General features: G+C 35.8%; 1 protein-coding gene and 1 pseudogene across 1 annotated transcript in view; both read left to right on the top strand.

The window, feature by feature from the left end:
- CD96 (CD96 molecule) overlaps nt 1-19,842 on the top strand; it is an 83,840-nt gene extending 63,998 nt beyond the window's left edge. Inside the window, exons 9-14 of the mRNA XM_054577327.1 lie at nt 2,707-2,775; nt 3,292-3,363; nt 13,588-13,653; nt 14,588-14,677; nt 17,638-17,761; nt 19,734-19,842. Coding sequence (XP_054433302.1) covers nt 2,707-2,775; nt 3,292-3,363; nt 13,588-13,653; nt 14,588-14,677; nt 17,638-17,761; nt 19,734-19,842 — 530 coding nt within the window. The remainder of the gene's footprint in view (nt 1-2,706; nt 2,776-3,291; nt 3,364-13,587; nt 13,654-14,587; nt 14,678-17,637; nt 17,762-19,733) is intronic.
- Nucleotides 9,052-11,461, top strand: LOC129073609 (cytosolic 5'-nucleotidase 3A-like; annotated as a pseudogene).
- Nucleotides 19,843-20,742: the final 900 nt, after the last annotated feature.

Genomic DNA, 20,742 nt, shown 5'->3' with positions numbered 1-20,742 from the left:
ACATGGTCAACTCTCTGCTGGAATTCAATATCTCATACGTACTCAAAATCAGTCTGCCCAGAATTTAATTCATCTTCGTGCCTCTGGACACTTCTAAGACTCCTTTTCTGTTTATTTTCTCAGTTAATAGTAACATGACCCAAATAGCTACTTGAGACAGAAATCTGGGAATTATTTTGACTCCTCTCTCTCTCTTCTTTGTTTCCTATACCCAATCATTAACCAAGCCCCACCGAGTCGACATTTTAAACCTGTCCACTTCCTTTCATCCCTACAGCCATTGCTATATAGTTTAGGCCACCACTGGCTTGCCCTTAGTTAGAACACCTTGTCAGTTCCAGTTGAATGTCATTCCTTCCATGGGGCCTTTGGGATATAGCTTCTTCTTACTTCTCCACCTACATCTCTTTACTGTGCACAAAGTGCTTCCAATATTTTTAACTGACTTCAGTTCTCTCCTACCTTTTCTGTTCATACTGCTTAGAAAATTCTTCTCCTTGCTTCTCATCTTTCTCCCCCCAACTCCCAACTTGTCTTACTAATTTCTTTCATCCTTCAGGCCTAGTTGCTATGTCACTGTTTCCAGAAAACCTTCCTTGAGCTCCCACTTCTTGGCTAAGTTTCCCTTCTCTGGAATCCCACAGTACACCATATTTCCGCTATTGCAGACAGCACTTACCAACTTGAACTGCAATTATGGTTTTATTTTTGCAAAGGGATACAAACTACGGTAACAACAAATTCCAAATTTTTACTTTGTTCATTTTCATATTGTTTAGTATGTGATATAGTATAAGTTAAGGAAAGAGCCAATAAAAGGCCAGGTCAGTGGCTGTGTGTCCTGTTCCACAGCCATTCAAGAACCTAGGCTTCTGGCTGCTCTGTCACCTTTAAGTTGTGACATTTAAGTCTTCCTACATCATAAGATCTGGATGGTACATGAGGAAAGATCATGGAGGATCATATGTGGAAAGTGTTATAGGTTAAGCCTTGAAATGACAATCCTCACCCCCACTCACAATCCATTGGCTAAGACTCAATACATGACCATACCTAATCACACAGGAGACTAGAAATTGTACTTCACTTTATCTGTGCCAGAAACAAGAAGCCTGGCTTTGGTGATCAGCCATTAGTCTGCCACATTGACTTTTATTCTCACTAAATTATATTCCATGAGCGCAGAGGCAAAATTATTTCTTTTCACTTCATCCCCTATTCACTCAATAAGTATTTGTTAGATAGATAAAGTTATTTATATCCTATCTTTAAAATATTTTTTTCTGCCCAATTTAGTTTCTCTTATACCGTGATCTGAAGCACTTCTAACACATCTCTCGATATGTGACTATATTTGTGGAACTGAGGTGTAATATATATCTTTGGTGTCCATTGGTAGGCTGCATTGCAAAACAACTGCAGTTGATCATCCCTATATGTGAACTCCTTAATAGATTCATAAATCACAATGCCAATTTCTTTACTTATCTTACATATATTTTTTCAGAGATTTGATTACCTATATTTTCTATTTAAGACATACCCTTTCTCAGAGGTGCAGTACCTAGGAAGCTAGGATGCCATTCACTACCATCTAAAGCTTGAGGTTGAATGAGCAGGCTGACTGTCAGAATGTAAGGATATTGCTGGGAGTTGTATACAATCTTCAGTATTCTCTTTATAAAGCCTGGGGAGAAGTTTATTTTTAATCACAATAAAAGGAATTGCTTTGTTTCTCTTGAAAATTGACTACTTTTTATCTTATGATATTCATCAATGACATAACATATACTCCTTATTTCTTAGCATTGTTACTAAAACGTTCTGACCAAATGTGGGACACACAGCTACTAAGAGTAAATGATATCGAGAAATGCATTTTGTATGCTATCCCACTCAGGTTTCAAGGGGACTCAACATACTTTTTCTAACTGTATTTTCCTTGCCCTTATTTTTCCTTTCTCTCTAATTCTTTTAACTTCTTGCATTGCAAATTTATGGGAACCAGTCAAAGTATGTTTTGGAACAAAAAAGAAATACACAGAAATATAATCTATTGAAAATTTGTCTTCCCAAGAGACATAACATGTTTCAGTGGAGTGTGATCGGGTATTTTTCTTCTTTAACCTAATTTGCTTCATCCACAGAGATATTTTTAAATGAATATGAACTAGTCTTTTATTTTAAGAGGAAGAGAGAGAGGAAGAGAGCGAGAAATGATGGAGTATAAAGATAGAGATGACTCTCAAAGCTAAGAGTTGATGTAAATACAAAACCATATTTAGTATGTTAAAATATTATAATGTTAAAAAATCATAGACAGTTGTCAAAATTCACTATAAGATAAATTCCATGGGGGGGTGAAAACCTTGTCTTTATCATTATTTGCATGTAGAATAGAGTCTGGTACACCATAGATCACTATAAGAATGTATTTTGAAGGTATAAGTGTAACGTACTTGGCTTTAGTTAGGAAAACTGGGTTATTATCAAATAAATGATGTTGAATATTCAGTATGTAACAATAGCATATGTCTTTTGGACCCAATTTCATAACATAAAATAAAATGAATATTATATATGCGCTAAGATTCCTTCCAACTATAATATTCAATGCTCTGAATTCCATCCTTGTTAATAGTAGTGGCAGAGTTAAACTTATATGTAAATATCTATAACAATTGGGAAAATTTGTTTTCAAAATAGGATATCCAGCTACATCTTCAAAAGCTCTCGTAGATGTGAGTGCATTGACTCCAAACAACAAGCCTCAAAGTGAGTATAGCAAGGCTTTCCTGAAATGATTCAAAAGAAACAGCAGGCTCACAAGTTTTACTGCAGATAGGATAGTGTTGAGGTCTGGGCGAAAGGCTTTATTTTCTCATTTGATGTTGCTATTTTGGGTTTGAGTTACTTGTAATTTGTAATCTGGTTATTATATATTGACATGGCAATCACTATAATCTTAAAAATAAGGGTTGGTGATTTGTTATTAAACCACACCTTTTATTTGTCAAGGGATTTTAAGGTAATATTTAAGTAATCTTGACAGTACTCCCAGTGATCTGAGTTGGTGAAAAGAACAGAAAAAGAGAGCAAATCATAACAAGTTGGCACAAAATATAAGCTGCAGAGCTTTTGCTCAATATACCAGCTAATGTTCCCGCATAGGGAAGCATATTTTCAATTTTCAAATTTCCCCAGTCAAATAGGTTAAAAATTCAACACATCAAAGCAAAGTTAAATTACAGCTCTATAAAAAGATTGGATTCTGGAAATTTTGTCTTATAGCTAGCAATTCCAGTGTGACTACCCAAGGCTTCAACTACTCCTGGACCTCCAGTGGGAAAGACACCAAAAACTGTAAGTATAACTGTGAGTCCCCTTTAGTCCCCTGGGCCTCATTCATTCATCCAACACATATACTGAGTAACTCCTATGCGTTTTACTCATAATGAAATTAACAAATATTTACAAAGCATTTTCCATGTTTAAAGCACTGATGTTGGAGCTGGACAGACATCTGTGAATAAATAAATCTAAGTTCCAAATTCTGGTGGAAGAAAGACAGGCAAATGGTGATAAGTGAGATAGAAAAAATAAAATAGGGAAGGGAGAATAAAGTGTAAGAGTGGGTTGCCATTTTAAATAGAGTAAGGGTGTTTTAAGACCTAAATTTAAGGTAATATCTGAGTAAAGATATAAGTAATGGGAGTAAAAGTGCAAGCTTCAAGTGTACCTGGGGAAAGAGCATCTTAGCAGAATATATATGTCACTACTAAAAATGAAAAAGGGGGCGCAGTGTGAAGCACAGAAATGGTTTGTTATTTTTAACCTGGCCACCTAGCAGCTGCAGTGTCTGCTGCTTTAGTAGGTACTGACCAGATCTGAATAGGAAATACACTGTCTCTTAGTGGTATTAAGACAAAGATCAGCAATGTTGCAACATAGCAAGGGATGTGGCAGAAGTGAAGACCTTGGAGGTCAAAGGGACAGAGCTATGAATTAAGCCTCTGGGCCCTTTGCCATAAGCAGTCTATGTGTATGTTCACTTTGGAAAGCATTTAGGTTGTATATCTAAAATTTCTCAAAATCTATTGTGCCCACTGGCTTAGTCATCTCTCTTGTCCTTAGGAAATAAATGAAAGAGAAACATGTATAATATTGCTTTTTATAGCACTATTGATTTATTTCTTTCATCTCGTTTATGGACATCAGGTTCACAGATTTGGATTAATCATAATTTTTAATTCATGAGAAACTTTCATCAGTAGTCTGTGCATAACTCTCTATAATTTAATGTATCATATTTCTTTTAATAAATATATCACTAATATAAGTTGACCCTTAAACAACATAGATTTGAACTGCACAGATCTACTTACATGTGAAATTTTTTCAATGAATACATGAAGTACTGTAAATGTATTCTCTTCCTTATGATTTCCTTAATAACATTTTCTTTTCTATAGCTTAATTTATTATAAGAATACAGTATGTAATACATATAACATACAAAATATGCATTAATTTAATATATCATTAGTAAGGCTTCTGGTCAATAGTAGGCTATTACCAGTTGTCCTGAAGGAGTCAAAAGTTATATGTGGATTTTCAGCTCACAGGAGTCAGGGCTCCTAAACCCCATGTTGTTCAAGCATCAACAGTAATATACACAGAAGAACCCACTGCTCAAATAAATATGACTGAAAAGGTATTTTTAAAAAGAGCACACAAAGAGATTCACAAGTAAGTGGAACAAGTAAGTAGATATATGTCAAAAGTAACAAGTAAGTAGATACATGTCAAAAGTAGCATGACAAATTACTGTGAAGAGAAGAGAATGTTCAGCAATGGACCTAGAAACATTGATTATTTATAAGAAAAAAAGATTTAAAATGTACTTCTATCATACACATTATACAAAAATGAGTTCCATATACTTTAAATTCTCTACATCAGCAAAACATTAGAATGTAATAAAATAAAGATAAATTTTTTTCCAATCTTTGGGATAGGGAAGAGCTTAAAAAAGAGACATCAAGCACTAACCATCAAAAAAAATTAAAAATAGAATTAAATAAAATTAAGAAAAAAATTATCTAAAGACACCTTAAGGAATATAAAAATAATGAAAGCTATAACCTGGGAGAAGATACTTGTCTCACATGTAATTTAAAAAATTGAGATATATAATTCATAAAGGATCAAAACTTTATACAAGGGTATATTAAAAATGCCTACAAATCAATAAGAGAACAATACAGAAAACTATAGAAAATGAGCAAGCAGGAATATTACAAATCATGAAAGAAGTGGCTAGAAAAAGAGATTCTCAGCCTCTCTAGAAATCAGGAAAGGCAAATGAAGACTAGAATCAGATAACTATTTTATACCTAATCAATTAGCAACAATTAAGAGGTCTGTAATTAACAAGTGTTATACAGACTGTAAAGTAATGTAAGTTTTTATATATTGCAGGTGAGAGTATAAATTAGTACCATCACTTTCTACCACTTTGACATTGTTTTTATTTTTTTATATTTTTATTTTTTTTATTGTTCGAATACATTTGTCTCCACCTTCTTGCCATCACTTTCCCCTGCCCCTCTTCCTCCACCTCCCTCCCTCAATCTTTCCCCACTTTGGCTTTGTCCATGGGTCCTTTATACATGTTCCTTGACTTGATCCTTCCCTTCCCTTTCCCTGCCCCCACATCTTGATTGTGTTGGTTTCTTTTTTTCTTTCAATGTTCCTGGTTATATTTTCCTTGCTTGTTTGTTTTGGTGGTTAGGTTCCACTTATAGGTGAGATCATATGGTATTTGTCTTTCGCCCCTTGGCTTATTTCACTTACCATAATACTCTCTAGTTCCATCCATGCTTTTGAGAAGGGTAGTAGCTCTTTCTTTCTTTCTTTCTTTCTGCTGTGTAGTATTCCATTGTGTAAATGTACCAAAGTTTTTTGATCCACTCATTTACTGATGGACACTTAGGTTGCTTCCAGCATTTGGCTATTGGAAATTATGATGCTATGAACTTTGGGATGCATAGGTTCTTTTGAGTTGGTGTTGTGGGATTCTTAGGGTATAATCCCAGCAGTGGAATCACTGGATCAAAAGGCAGTTCCATTTTCAGCTTTTTGAGGAAATTCCACACTGTTTTCCACAGTGGCTGCACCAGTCTGCATTCCCATCAACAGTGTACTAGGGTTCCCTTTTCTCCACAGCCTCGCCAGCACCTGTTGTTTGTTGATCTGTTTATGATGGCCATTCTGACTGGTGTGAGGTGGTACCTCATTGTGGTTTTGATCTGCATTTCTCTGATGGCTAGTGATGCTGAGCATCCTTTCAAATGCCTCTGGGCCCTCTGTATCTCCTCCTTGGAAAAGCATCTGCCCAGGTCCTTTGCCCATTTTTTGATTGGATCGTTTGTCTTCTTGGAGTGGAGTCGAGTGAGTTCTTTATATATCTTGGAGATCAAACCTCTATCTGATGTATCATTAGCGAATATATTTTCCCATATGGTTGGCTCCCTTTTCATTTTGCTGATGTTTTCTTTTGCCGTGCAGAAGCTTCTTATTTTGATGAGATCCCATTTGTTTATTCTTTCCTTTATGTCCCTTGCTTTAGGAGACATATCAGTGAAAAAATTGCTGCATGGGATATGAGAGTTTCCTGCCAATGTTCTCCTCTAGGACCTTGATGGTGTTGCAACTTATATTTAAGTCTTTTATCCATCTTGAGTTTATTTTTGTGTATGGTGTCAGCTGATGATCCAATTTCAATTTTTTGCATGTAGCCATCCAGCTCTCCCAACACCATTTGTTGAAGAGGCTATTATGGCTCCATTTTATGCTTCTGCCCCCTTTGTCAAATATTAGATGCCCATATAGACCTGGGCTTATTTCTGGGCTTTCTATTCTGTTCCACTGGTATATGGGTCTGTTCTTGTGCCAGTACCAGATTGTTTTGAGTATAGTGGCTTTGTAGTAGAGTTTGATGTCCAGTATTGTGATCCCTCCTACTTTGTGTTTCTTTCTCAAAATTGCTGGGGCTATTCGGGGTCGTTTACGGTTCCATATAAATTTTTGAAATGTCTGTTCTATTTCTGTGAAATACATCATTGGTATCTTAATAGGGATTGCGTTGAATCTATAAATTGCTTTGGGTAGTATGGACATTTTGAGGATATTAATTCTTCCAATCCATGAGCACGGTATATGCTTCCATTTATTTGTGTCTTCCTTAATTTCTTTTTTCAATGTTGTATAGTTTTCTGCGTACAGGTCTTTTACGTCTTTGATTAAATTTATGCCTAGGCACTTTATTTTTCTTCTTGCTATATCGAATGGTATTTTTTCTCTGATTTCTTCTTCTTCTATTGCATTGCTGGTATACAAAAATGCCTTTGATTTCTGAATGTTGACTTTGTATCCTGCTGTTTTGCCAAATTCACTTATTAGGTTGAGGAGTTTTTTGGGTAGAGTCTACAGGGTTCTCTATGTACACTATCATGTCATCTGCAAACAATGATAGCTTAACTTCCTCCTTTCCTATATGGATGCCTTTTATCTCTTTCTCTTGTCTGACCGCTGTGGCTAGGACTTCCAATACGATGTTGAAAAAAAGTGGTGAGAGCGGACATCCTTGTCGTGGTCCCGATCTTAGCGGGAAAGCTTTCAGTTTTTGCCCGTCGAGTATGATATTGGCTGTAGGTTTTTTTATATATGGCCTTTATTACGTTGAGGAATGCCCCATTTATTCCCATTTTGCTGAGCGTTTTGATCATAAATGGGTGCTGTACCTTAACGAATGCTTTTTCTGCATCTATCGAGATGATCATGTGGTTTTTGTCTTTTCTTTTATTTATGTGATGTATCACGTTTACTGATTTGCGTATATTGAGCCATCCCTGCATGCCTGGGATGAATCCCACTTGATCGTGGTGGATAATCTTTTGAATGTATTGCTGGATGCGGTTTGCCAATATTTTGTTGAGGATCTTAGCATCTATGTTCATCAGCGAAATTGGCCTGTAGTTTTCTTTCTTTGTAGGGTCTTTATCTGGTTTTGGGATCAGGGTGATGCTGGCCTCATAGAAAGAGTCTGGGAGTCTTCCTTCCTCTTGGATTTTTTGGATAAAATAGAATTTAAAGCAAGTACAACCAACCATCATACAATTTAGGCATAATATGTGACAAACTTTTTTTAAAAATTATATGTGAACAATAGACACAACATTCAGAACAGGGTTTGCTTTTGAATGGGCATTCCAGGGATGGGACAAGGTAGACATATAATATTATTTAGAATAAACAAAACATCTGTATGTTTAAGTGAGAGTGATGGGGTGTTTAAGAAGAATTTATTCAATTCTTGTCAATTAGCAACCTAATCAATTGCAATGTGGCCATGCATCACATCAATATGAAGCACACAGTCCCCCCAAGGTACTTCCTGCCTCAAAAACTATAAAACTGAAAGGGTCTTTGCTGAAAGCACTTTATAATTTACACAGGTATATTCATGGTGTTTCTAATAGATTTCATAATTAAAGGAACTATTGTAATCCTTCTCATTTTCTGTGTTTTCTCAGCTGAAAACTTTATTTATCCTCACACCTTTGTTATCATTCTCACCATAAAAATAGCCTTAGAAATTATGAAATCTAGAAAGGAACTTTAGAACCCAACAATGCTTTTCCTGTCAGTGAAAACTCATATTTTTATTTATGCAAAAATAACAAGTGTTTGTCAACTAATTGTCATTCTTTAGTCCATAAACTTATAGAAAAATTCCCTGCAATCAGTTGTTTTCTGTGTGGTCATTGCCAAAATACATTAGGGTCTAAGAAGTGAATATTAATTGCTTACTCTCAAACTGTTTTTGAAACATGTGTCTATTCATTGGATTGCACTGTAATGTGACATCTAATATCAGATGGTGCATTTGGCAAGATTCATGACAGGCATTGATAATGGGATTTTCTTCTCTCCGTATGTTTATTTCAATAGATTTATGAAATGTTCAGAGGCAGGAAAGGAGTGATAATGGATGCATTTCTGGTAAAATAAACCCACAACAATGTTTCTAAGGACTTTGCTATTTGTCAACGCGTGCTATGGGATATTTGCTTATACATGCATTATATGTAGCTCATATTTATTTGGGAGTCAGTGGGCAGTTCTCAGTTCATTACATGTACACTCAATTTACAAATGTAAGTTCGAATGTATTCTTTGGTTGTCATTTTGTTTATCAACTTGAAGGAGTCTAAGCTGGGCTTCAAGAATATTAGAATCTAATCTTAGTTCAGCTTCCAAGTTTCCTCAATCTGAAACAGAAATGCCTATTTTGCTTTATCCACCTATGAAAGAGGGATACCAAGTCTGATCAACTCAATGCCCAAAATTTATAAAGTTAATAATATCCGAGTACATGCTTTCATCCTGACACTTGGGTGATCAGCCCATGGAGCAGAAAGTTGAAGCTTAATTTCTCCTTTCTTTTTGTTTTTTTCCTGTCATGTATCTGGTCCACTGGACATAAAAACCACATTTAAATCAGTCAGCCTGTCTAAGTTATAAGCAGAAAAATGATAAAGAATCTCCATGAGCCCCTATGCCTGCAACTTGCCCCATTACCAAAATCAGCAATCTCACTACCAACACACACACACCTGGGCCTCCGAGTACCTCTTATTGACTTAACATTCCTTACTTTCAAATTACTTACTATTCTTCTTAGATCCTAAAGATGCATCATTTATCCTGTCCATGATTCTCTCTGGTTCTTCTCAGGCTTTGGTAGCTGTGGCTGATAATTTCATAACAACCTTTCTTACTCTCCATTGGCAGAAGGTGATGGAGAGGTTAGAGTTGAGGGTTTCAGGGGCAGGGGCAGGGGCATGGCAATGAGAGAGCCTACAGCAATGTTGGCTCTTGTCCCCATTGCAGTCTCCATGATAATCTCCAGTCCCTCTGTTCCCTGCTGGCTGGGATGCTGATTCTCTAAAATCACCACTCTTATCCTCAAATTCTAAAATCTTAGGCATCTCAGATCACATCTCATTCCATTTTACTGTTATCTAAAATGCCATTCTCCTGTTCTGTCACCTACTTTCTGATTAGAACAGTTTCCAATTAAAGATGTATTTCTCTAATTTAAAATTCTATTGTTTGTTAAACTACCAGTTTCTGGGGCTCCTCCACAACTAATACACAAACTTCACACTTTGAAAGCTCATGAATGTCAATGTCTGTTTTTCTTTTCTTTTTTCTTTCTTTCTTTCTTTCTTTCTTTCTTTCTTTCTTTCTTTCTTTCTTTCTTTCTTTCTTTCTTTTTTGTGTGTGGTCAGGAAGAGTACAAGTGTCTCATCTTTGGACTAGGTGATCAGAGCAAAAGTAGAAACTGTCCTTAGTGTCAATACATATTTTCTAGTGGAAGAGGTAGTGCTGGCTGAGTACACATTCACCCTAAAGAGGATGAGGGGGCAGAAGACCAAGGTCACTGAGATCTCCATATCTAGCTCTGCATCTCTGGTTATTGCTTGCCACTTATGCCATAGATCTAGGACAAAATAAAGGACAAAAGAACTCAGAGTGCCTTAAGTAAGACTGGATAACCAAGAAAAAGTCTGGACATGTATAATGATTCCAGAATTTCAGAGAAGTTCATTTTTCCACAAGAACTCGACAAGAGTAAAAGAAACTACCTGTGTTTTCATCAAAAGTGCTACCAAACTTCAGGAAATCCAGACTTCGATATGACACTAAGTAGGTTTTCCTACAAAGGGAAAATATGCCTAACATGTCAGGATATTATTGACAACTGTAAACTGGTTACATACAGATGTATAAAAAAGTTATTGCAACTAAATGAAAAATACTGTGCTGAGAAGTACACTTTTAAGGTAGAATGGTATCACATAGTTTCCTTGTTGAATAAGCTTTACCAAAAGTAAAATTTAAATAAATTGTGGAAGAAACCAAGGTTTTACTAAAGAGAAGATATAAAAATTTATTTGAGAAACACCATCAACACAGAATCCCTGTGTTCATGTTTTTAATTGAAAATGGTGAAGTGCCAAAGGAGGTTATCCATCAAATTGGTGTTTATCATCCAAATGTCAGAGTCTTGTTCATTTGTGGATTTTGATGAAAATGGGTGCTCAAAGGATTTAAAAGAGATTTAACTTTTGTATTTAACCAACATGGTGATGACTTGAATACAGAATATTTCAATCAATTAAAAGATGATAGCAACACAATTCTGCTGAGACTCTCAAGGAGTCTTAAAAAATGATAGATGGAATAGTCAGTGTGGAATGCATTCTAAATATTGGATCTCTAAGTGATAGAGTGTATGGGCTTTTAGAAAAATATTACATTAGGGAAAGATAAATCACTGGAGGTAGCTAACTCTGTCTTACTGAGGATGCTATACACAAGGATTATTTAGGAAGACCTCTCTCCTATGGGAGCAACTGACGCAAGAACTGTTTATTTCTTCATCCTGCTGAAACACTTTTATTTATAATATATTCTTGCTCTCGAAGTTTTTTGTTTATATTACTTAAGTGTTTTCAGACACATTGAATATGTCAACTGAAGTTCCTTTCTCTTCACTTCTCTTAGTACACTCCCCACTGTATTTTTTTTAAAAAGTTAAAAAAATCTTAAAGCCAAAATTAGAAAAAAATAACTCCTTACTCTTCCAAAATGAGTTTTGTAGTTTAATTCTATCACACATTTTTTAAGATAACTTTTACACTTGAAAAATTCCTAGAAGTCTAAAAAGAAGCTTTATGAAATGGTTGAATAATTTGCACAATTCTAAGTATTGCCATTGTTGAAATTTGAATGGATCGTGCTGAGGGTATCACCATCTCCTGAAATTGCATTATGCTTGGTTAGTGCATTTAGAGAGAATCAATACTGACCAGAAGAAACTAGCACTCTGTGTTTGGGGAAAAAAAATCAAAACAAAAAAATTTGGTGTTCTCATGTACCTGATCATTACAAAATGTTCTCTATTGACCTGCTGATAATAAACATGAAATGGTAAATCTTTTCTTTAAATACTGTTTGTCTCAAATGGAATAGCCCTTGATCAACCATTTATGTCTTAGAATAAATTAATTTGTCACATACTTTCTTACAAACTGAATTTGAAGAGATCAGATACAAAGGCATCAAGCTCTAAAAGTAGAAAGTAATACACGCAGTACTGGGCAAAAAAAAAAAAAAAAATGAACAAACTGCCTTCATCATAATTGTACCTAAATTCAGGTGTTTTCACAATTTCTTTATATAGTTGTTATTCTTTGTCAATCAAATTCCTGGCTTAATGGCTTAATCATTAAAAATGAGCATTAAAAAAATGCTCAGCCCATCATCTGTAGACCTTGATGTTCTGTCTGGGAGAAAAAGAGAATCAAGATGATAAGTGCAGGGTCAGAGAATTATATTGAAAATAAGATCTTCTTTCTGGCTTAGTCAAACTCAAAATAGCTCTGCACAAAACCACCCTTATCTGTGGGGTGGCTCCATCTGGAAGTTGCTATGACAGATTGTTAGGTGAATAATCACTAGAAAGCACTGACTTATCTCTTCTGAAGGACCTCATAATATACCTTTGTCTGCAGCTGCAAATGCTGTTGACTGGCTCAGGGAGAAACCAAGAAAAGCGAGGCTAAGACCTTTCTTAATGTTTGGTTTATTTTATTTTATTTTGGTTTTACTTGTTTGTTTTGGTCTGGACACACAAGAAAACACTTAACTTCTAAAATCACGTATGGTAATATTTTAAATAAATGAGCATACTACTCATGCACTACTATAGTTATTTTACTTTACCTCTATCTCATTAATGGACTGTTATCAAATATGGATATGTGGAGTTTGCCAAAAAGAGGATTTTTCTTGCCAGAGATGGGGAACTAAACAAAATGAGTTGATGGATCTATTTCAAAAGCCGTATGTGCTGTCTGAGTCAGCAGCCATCCTCTCAAGGGAAAGATTTGGCTCTGAAAACATCCAAAGGACACACTCAGCAGCTAACAGGCCTGTCACCATAGGGGCTTGATAATTTGCTATTGACACAGTTCAGTTTTCACAGTTGAATAAGAATGTCAGCTTAGCTACAAACACAAACTGCTTTGTTCCCTCATGTGTTCTACTTAGGTTTTCAAAGTCCACCTGGCACCTTTCCTGGACTAAAGTCCATCATAATACACCTGGTCTTTCATTCTCTCCTATTCTTTTAGCTTGTCTATGAGATGGACACAAGAACAAACATAACAAACTCTCTGTGGCTGGAAGAACCTCTCCTCGTTCTTTCCTTCTTCTTTCTCCTAAGAGGCTAAAATCCAAAACCTTCCCTCTTAGAGATATCTGGACCACAAACATTCCCTCACCTCTCACTTTATTTTGGAGCATTCCAAAGTGTGCTGCAGAATAGTTCAATGATGTTGCTTTAAATGTGCATTAATATCTTCTTTCCATAATCATTAGATTTAATTAAAGTCAAGAAAAGAAAATAGTTTCTCTTATACAGATAATTCCTCCAATATATTCTTCCTTTAGCAACTTCATGGATGCCCAGTGAAACACAGAGTTCATTCTCCTCGGGTGCAGGCTCGACACTTCATGGTGAGTACTTGGGGAAGATTTAAGGTCAAAGGAAGTAGTTGACTGCTTTATCTGGGCAGAGATTAAAAAACAAAGACAGATAAGAACCCAATCTCAGATAGGTATTTGAAAGAGCATCTTGATAATGAAAATGACATGATGGTGATTATGACAATGATAATAAATGGAACTAAAATTCTTCTTAGTCACTGAAAGAAGATAGTCAGAGACCAAGTCTTAGATTTTGTTTCTCTATTTCATTTCAAAATGAAATCTATAGAATAACTTTTGAATCAGTTAAACCCATTAAACATTCTTTTTTTTTTATTTTTCCCATGGGAAAGTGGAATGATCTGTTAATATGGGCTTATCTGCTTGAATATTGCAAAGGAATTTTTAAAATTTATTTTTATTATATTTTTTTCCATTACCATTTATCCTCCTTATACCCTCTTCCACCTCCACCTCCTTCTCTCCCCCTCCCCCAATCTCCAGAGTGTTGTCCATGTCCATGATTCCTTTTTGTTATTGACCTTTTCAAACATATTAGAGTAGGGAGAATCAGTATTTTGATTGGCTGGACCTCTTATATCCTGAGAGAACAAGGATAGACTTCATCTTTCTATGATCCCAACTTATTTTCCCATAATTACTTAAATTTCTCATGGTTATTTTTCAGCAGATATTGGTTTGTTTGTCTGCTTTATAGGTTCTCTTTCTTCCTTTAAACCAATAGGAAGTTTCACTGCTTGGGTGGCCAATAGATCCTAGGATCCTAGTCTTGCTGTAAACCGGTCCTTAGTGAACTTCACACATAAAGTTTTAGGAACATTTAAGCCATTCAGTTTGAGTCCTTCCTAAAAGCAAGTGAAATCCAATCATGATTTTATAGCAGTTGCTCAGGTTGATATGGCATTAATAGGATCCCTTCTGATAATCCCTTTTGTATCCCTAGGTGATAACATCACCAGCACAAGCAAAGCATTTTCAGAAATTCCCACAACTGCCAATAGATCTACTAATTATAATTACATCCATATCACTGGTGAGCCATTTGCCATTTATTTTTTGGATGCTATATTTTATTCACTCAACAAATATTTATTGTCTTCCACATGCCAGATGCTGTGCCAATTCCTGGATATACAGCAAAAACACTGACCTCCTGAAAATTAATATCTGTTAGAGATGCTATATAGTAAATACATAATCATGCAATGAAATTTATTTGTAACATGCTATGATGTAGTATAAGGTATTGTCATAGTCTAACAGAAAGATTTGATTTTAATTGGGGAACAGGAAAGGACTCACTGAGAATACATTTAAACTAAAATTTGAAAAATGAACAAGAATTAGCCAGATTGAAAGTAGTAAGAAACATTTTCAGTCTTGTGAAAATATAGTCTGAGTCAAAAAAGAGATAACTGGAAAAAAGAGAATTCCTACATTCAACTAATACAATTTTGTAAATGCTAAATATAATCCTTTATTTCACATCATAAGAGGACAAGGGATTCAATAAAGTTAGGACCCCACCCCCACCCCAATGCAGGTCTTGACTGTAAATTGAGAGGTATAATCAACTTTTTCATTCCAGGGGGTATTCATTTCACTGGTGACACTTCACCTGGGTACTCAGCTCATTTCACAAGTAAGGTCATGCAATCCTCAGATCATTAGAGCATCATCCTTCACACAACATGGCAACCGAGTTGCAAACTGAGGTCCTACCAATATCTTTAAGATATTGGTGCCTTCAGGAGCTGCCTACTTTAGAGTTGGGGCAGGATTGGAGTTTGCTTCTGCACTGAGATATTCCTGTGGTCAGTGGTCTCATTTTCTGTACTTGGTTTAAAGAAAATTTGTAAGCACGGATGTAACCCCCATTTAAATCTTTTGTTCTTTTACTTTTCTACAATTTGGGGGGTACAATGTTACATCCCACCCTAATACTAGTGTAGAGCCTAGTCAATTTTGACTTCACTGAAACAGAAGTTTATGTACTCCTGGGTTGGCCATCTATATGATTGTTTCTTTTGTAATCATGATATTCTAGTGGTTTGAACTACTCTGAACTCTCTCTAGCCATCTGTATGTATGTATACACAGTGCCACATGGTGTTACAGGATTATGTGAGTTTCCATCAGTGTCTGTTTCAACAGAGCCAAGGTATGGAGAGCATCAGGAAAACCTTGAACCCCTGGATGTCTGTTGTAAAAAGAAGTCTTCTACACTGAAAACAAATGTTAACATAGCAACATCATGTGGCTGTAGTCCAAACTATGTAAAACTAAAAAACGCTTGGTACCTAATATTTTAAATCCAAGTTTTTTGCCTGTGTCTTATTTTTTTTTTGAGACTTTGCTGTATGAAAAGCAGTATAATGAATATAGGCAATGAAAGAAATTAAAAACCTAGTCTCCATCTGCAAGCAGTTTATAATCTAAATAATAAAAGAAAATCAATCCGGATAATTCTGATATAATATGCACTATTTGCCCAAATGATCTATGTAAGCTAATGAGCAAAGATGTATCTGTAATGTATAAGGAATTTCACTGGAGTGTTGTTAAAAATAACAGAAGCCTGGAAACAATTCAACCATCTAACATTAAGAGACCAATTAAATAAACTATGGTAGAGACATACATTGGGGAACTAGCCAGGATTTTAATTGAATGAGGTAAATTTCTATGTAATTTTTTGGAAAGTATTTCAAGAATGTCTTTAAGAGGAAAAAAGCCAGGATCCAGACAGAACAGTATGTATAGTGTGCCCTCATTTATAACATACATGTTTATGTATGCATAGAAAATTTCTGGTAGGGTATGTAATTAACTGTTGAAAGTTATTGCCTTCAGGTAACTGGCACCTGAAGTAGTAAGGGCACTTTCTTTCCATTGTAGATTTATATTTCTGTGCTGTTTGAATTTTTAACATGATCATAATATAGTTTTTGAAAAGGAAATGCTCTCCTTTACTGCCAGGTAGCAACAGGCACCATCATTTACTAAAAATAAAACCATCCAGAGCATGATTCTTATTTTGCTGCTGGTCTAGAATCTACAATATTTGAAAGTCTTTGATTCATGCAGTTTGACTTAGTGTTCAAATGTTAAAAATTTAATAAATTAGTTGAATAAGGGTATGGTCAGCATGGATAAGAAAAATCAGCCCATTTGTTCACCAATATAATTTTAGCCTGGCCCTTACTTTCAACTTTCTCCCTTTTCAGACCATAGAAACAGCAAAACCAACTGATTCTGTTTTACCCGTTTTTTCCGCACCTATCTCCCCTTTCTATGAATATGGGGAGAAATGAATATGGGGAGAAAGAAAGAAAAAGAGGGAAGTTGATAGAAAAGGATAAGAAAACCTCTACCCTGAATATGATGATTCCTTGAGTCACAAATGAGATGTCTTGGAACATAGCTTTTCAGCACTGTAACTCCACAGGTATTGGCCAGACCTTCCCAACTTTGGCCCTTCAGGGCTTTGGAATGTTATAATGCATTTTACTCTTTTTTTCCCCTCCTATCTCACATGCTTGTATAAGGCATTTAATGACCCCTTCAAGAATAAGAAAGTCCAATGCTAAACCATTGTTTTACAAGTAAACTTTTCTTCACTGGAGTAAATTTGGAATACAAATTTACAGACTAATTTATTCATTCCTACAAATGACATTTCATGTGTCACCATGTGGCACCATGTGTCAGGAATTGTCCCAGAGCTTGGGAAAATGAAGGAAAATATCAGTTGTGAAACATTCGAACAAGAGACATTCATGTAAAGATGTAATTAATTGTATATTGTATAAATGCCAAACCAGAAATGAGAATGAGGCATAGACACGATCCCAAAGCATGACTGTGGTCAAGGACTATCCCATGGCCCTTGAATAAAATGTGTGTCAGGGAAGGAGAAATTGTTCCATAAATTCTTGTTTCCAGTGGCCCAACTTTGGCCTTAATATTCCTCTCTCTGTATGCCCTTTCCAGGTGTTGTGGTTAATAAGCCCAAAGATGGAATGTCCTGGCCAGTGATTGTAGCAGCTTTGCTTTTTATCTGCCTGGTAGTGTTTGGTCTTGCCATGAGGAAATGGTGTCAATACCAACAGGAAATGTGAGTATAATATGAAGATATGCAGAAACAGATGCTTTTTCAATATACATTATTTGCTCAGCACTGTAAATATCATTCCTAAATTGAGTCCCTCTAATATTTAACTTAGGGAATAAATCTCAGAGAGGTTGTATAGCTTTCCCAGCACCACATAGCTGGTATTAGATACACAGCTTCTGACTTGGTATCCCCCCTGCCCGCTCTGGCTGTAACACTGCATTCAGCAGATGGAACAAGTCAGTGGGCATGAAACACAAACTGAGCCTCACCTTGCCTCAAAATTGAAAATGATTTTTCTTTTAATCTTCATTATTTTTTCATTTTCATGCATCTCTGAACTGCCTGGGCCTAGCCAGCACTAGATGCTCAAGTGTGAAATTGAGTGAGAAAGGTAATTTAAAGAAGTTTCTAGCAGCTTTTCAGCAGAATGAGTTTTTACTGCCCTTGTCCTTTTTACCCAAGGGGAAAAGAAAGTAAGCAGTTGGTTTACCCTCCTTTCTTATTGAAATGTTTTCCGGAACTCTTCTCCCTCCAATCAAAAATCTGAAATGACATGTAAAGTCACGCTTCACTTTTCTACCCTTGCTATTCTGGATCAGCCCAAATTAGGCCTGATTAGAGGAAACTCTCATATATATAGGCCTGATTTCCCATGTATCTTATGACTACTATCTAAGATAACAAGTCTAAGGAAACATTGACCATTGTGCAATATCTTCCTCTACTTTTCTGAGAGTATCCTTGAAGACTCTAGAATCAAGTGCAAAGAGTGTTTCATGGTAAATAAAGTACTAAACTAGTAGTCTGAGGTTGTGGATTCTTGTCCAAGTCCTCCACTTTGGCCACCATATGATTTTAAGAAATTCATAATTTACCTGAAAAAATGGAAATACAAATTTCTTAGAATTTTATCTACCTTTTGATAAATATTGTCTCCACTAAAACATCAGGAAATCAGGTAATAGGCATTGGAAATTTATATTTTAGAATGAGAAAATAGAAATCTGATAATCTGAAATGATTTTTTGTTATTGTTCTGTATTCAAATGTCTGTATTATATAGAGATGAGAAACAATCTCTCAATAGCTGTATAAGAGAGAGAGAGAGAAATCTGGAGAAGACAAGATGTTATGGATTGACAGACAAGGGGTGGAGGAGTTTGAATCATGGACATAATCTGCTCACAGATATATTTCTGTTTTCTAATATCAAGAGGCCTGGAACATTTTTATGGCTAAATCCCACTCTCAGCTATACACTTGATGCATTTCAGATAAGAGATGAGTTGTGCAACAGAGAATAGTACTTTATACAAAGATGATGATAAGAATATTCACTGGTTTAAAGAAAAGCAATTCTGGCATTATCTATCTAGCACCAACCAGCTCAGGGATTCAGAAGAGCTTTACTTCGTCCCTTGAGCAGACCCCCACAGCACATGACGAGTATGCGGGTAAGGTCTGGGGATATGGCTGGCAAAGGAACTATTTAAAAAGTTTCAGTCCAAGAATTTTAAAATTTTTTCTGGAGGCATGTTTTAACCCACTAAGAGATACACTTTTACTAAGAAACAGTTGCCATGGAGAGTATTGCTTTGGGTTTAAAGACTCGAATTGTCAGTTCTGTTGAGCAAGCTGCTTAAAATCTTTGTACCTCATTCAGTGGAATGGTGACAGTAATATTCAATCTCTAGATACAAATTAAGTAATGTTATGATAAAAAGTGTTTTTCAAGCTATACAATTACCATATAAATGTTAATTAATGATATTAGCGTGCTAAAACCAACAAGCAGAAGGTTATACCAAGAAAATGCTGAGAGAACCTAGTGATGCATATCTCTTCCTTTTTCTCTGTTTCCTGCTTTAAAAGAATGCACGTGTGTGTATGTGTGTGCACGCGCGCGCGCACACACACACACACATCACCCCCTCACATTCTTAGCTTTGAAAGAACAATGTTTTCTTCCTAGCATGGAAAGACCCCCACCTTTCAAGCCACCTCCGCCTCCCATCAAGTACACTTGCATTCAAGAGTCCATTGGAAATGATCTGCCCTGTCATGAGTTGGAAACACTCTAGTTCTCTGAGACTTTGCCATACAGTGAAACTCTGCTAGAATCCTATTGAGAAGGTAGATATTTTGCTTTGTTAAATATCCGCCCTCTAACCAAGCCTCTACTGCAGCTGAAATGGATGTCAGAAGAGAATGACCTGTTTTCCCAGTAACTCATCCCCTTTCATCAGCATATGCCTTTAAAGAAGAGTAAGAGGATATGTTTCGCTGACACCCAATGCAATCTGTAGGAATGTTCTTGCCTATGTAAGAAGTGCAAATTAAGTGGCTGCCATTAAAAAATACTTGAAGGGTTTTATTTTTCATTTTAATTATCTAATTGAGATGACCACAATGGTTTCAAGCATATGTTTGTACCAGATCTTTTCTTCTATGGGCATCTGCCAACTTTCTAAACTATTTGCCAAAAATATGATAATCTCTGAGGTTTGTTGCATTCCCTAGGAAAACAAAGTTTAAGCAAGAGTTCCATATAATGGGAAAGTGCAATTTTGTCTTTCTATTGAAATTCTGCTGTTTATTTTCACTGCAGGAAAACAGACTATCTTTTACAAGAGCCCTAGTTCCAACCCTCCTTTACCTTGTTTCCCATTATGTTCAGCCCAGGATCCTGCCCCATGGAAGGAAGGGAAAAAGAGATAACCAGCAACAACCAAGTAGCCTATTAGATACACTCCTTAATTAGCTTCAAAAATTATATGAGCTGAGATTGATCTCATTCTCAGCTTTACCTCTGTGCGTGTGTACATGTGTGCGTATAACAAACCATTGGCAAATTGTTATATAAGTAAACCAACAGCCTAAACCTAATCTAACTCATTTCAATTATTCTCTTTTTCATCTGGAGACTTTCCTGTTCATTCAATGTGCCTGTTCTGAAATGTCTTAAAACAAATAAAAGGCCT

The sequence above is a fragment of the Pteronotus mesoamericanus genome, unplaced genomic scaffold (assembly GCF_021234165.1).
Source record: "Pteronotus mesoamericanus isolate MK-2021 breed Mesoamerican mustached bat unplaced genomic scaffold, CSHL_Meso_final contig_42, whole genome shotgun sequence".
NCBI classification, from domain to species: Eukaryota; Metazoa; Chordata; class Mammalia; order Chiroptera; family Mormoopidae; genus Pteronotus; species Pteronotus mesoamericanus.
This window is presented reverse-complemented; position numbering and strand designations above follow the sequence as displayed.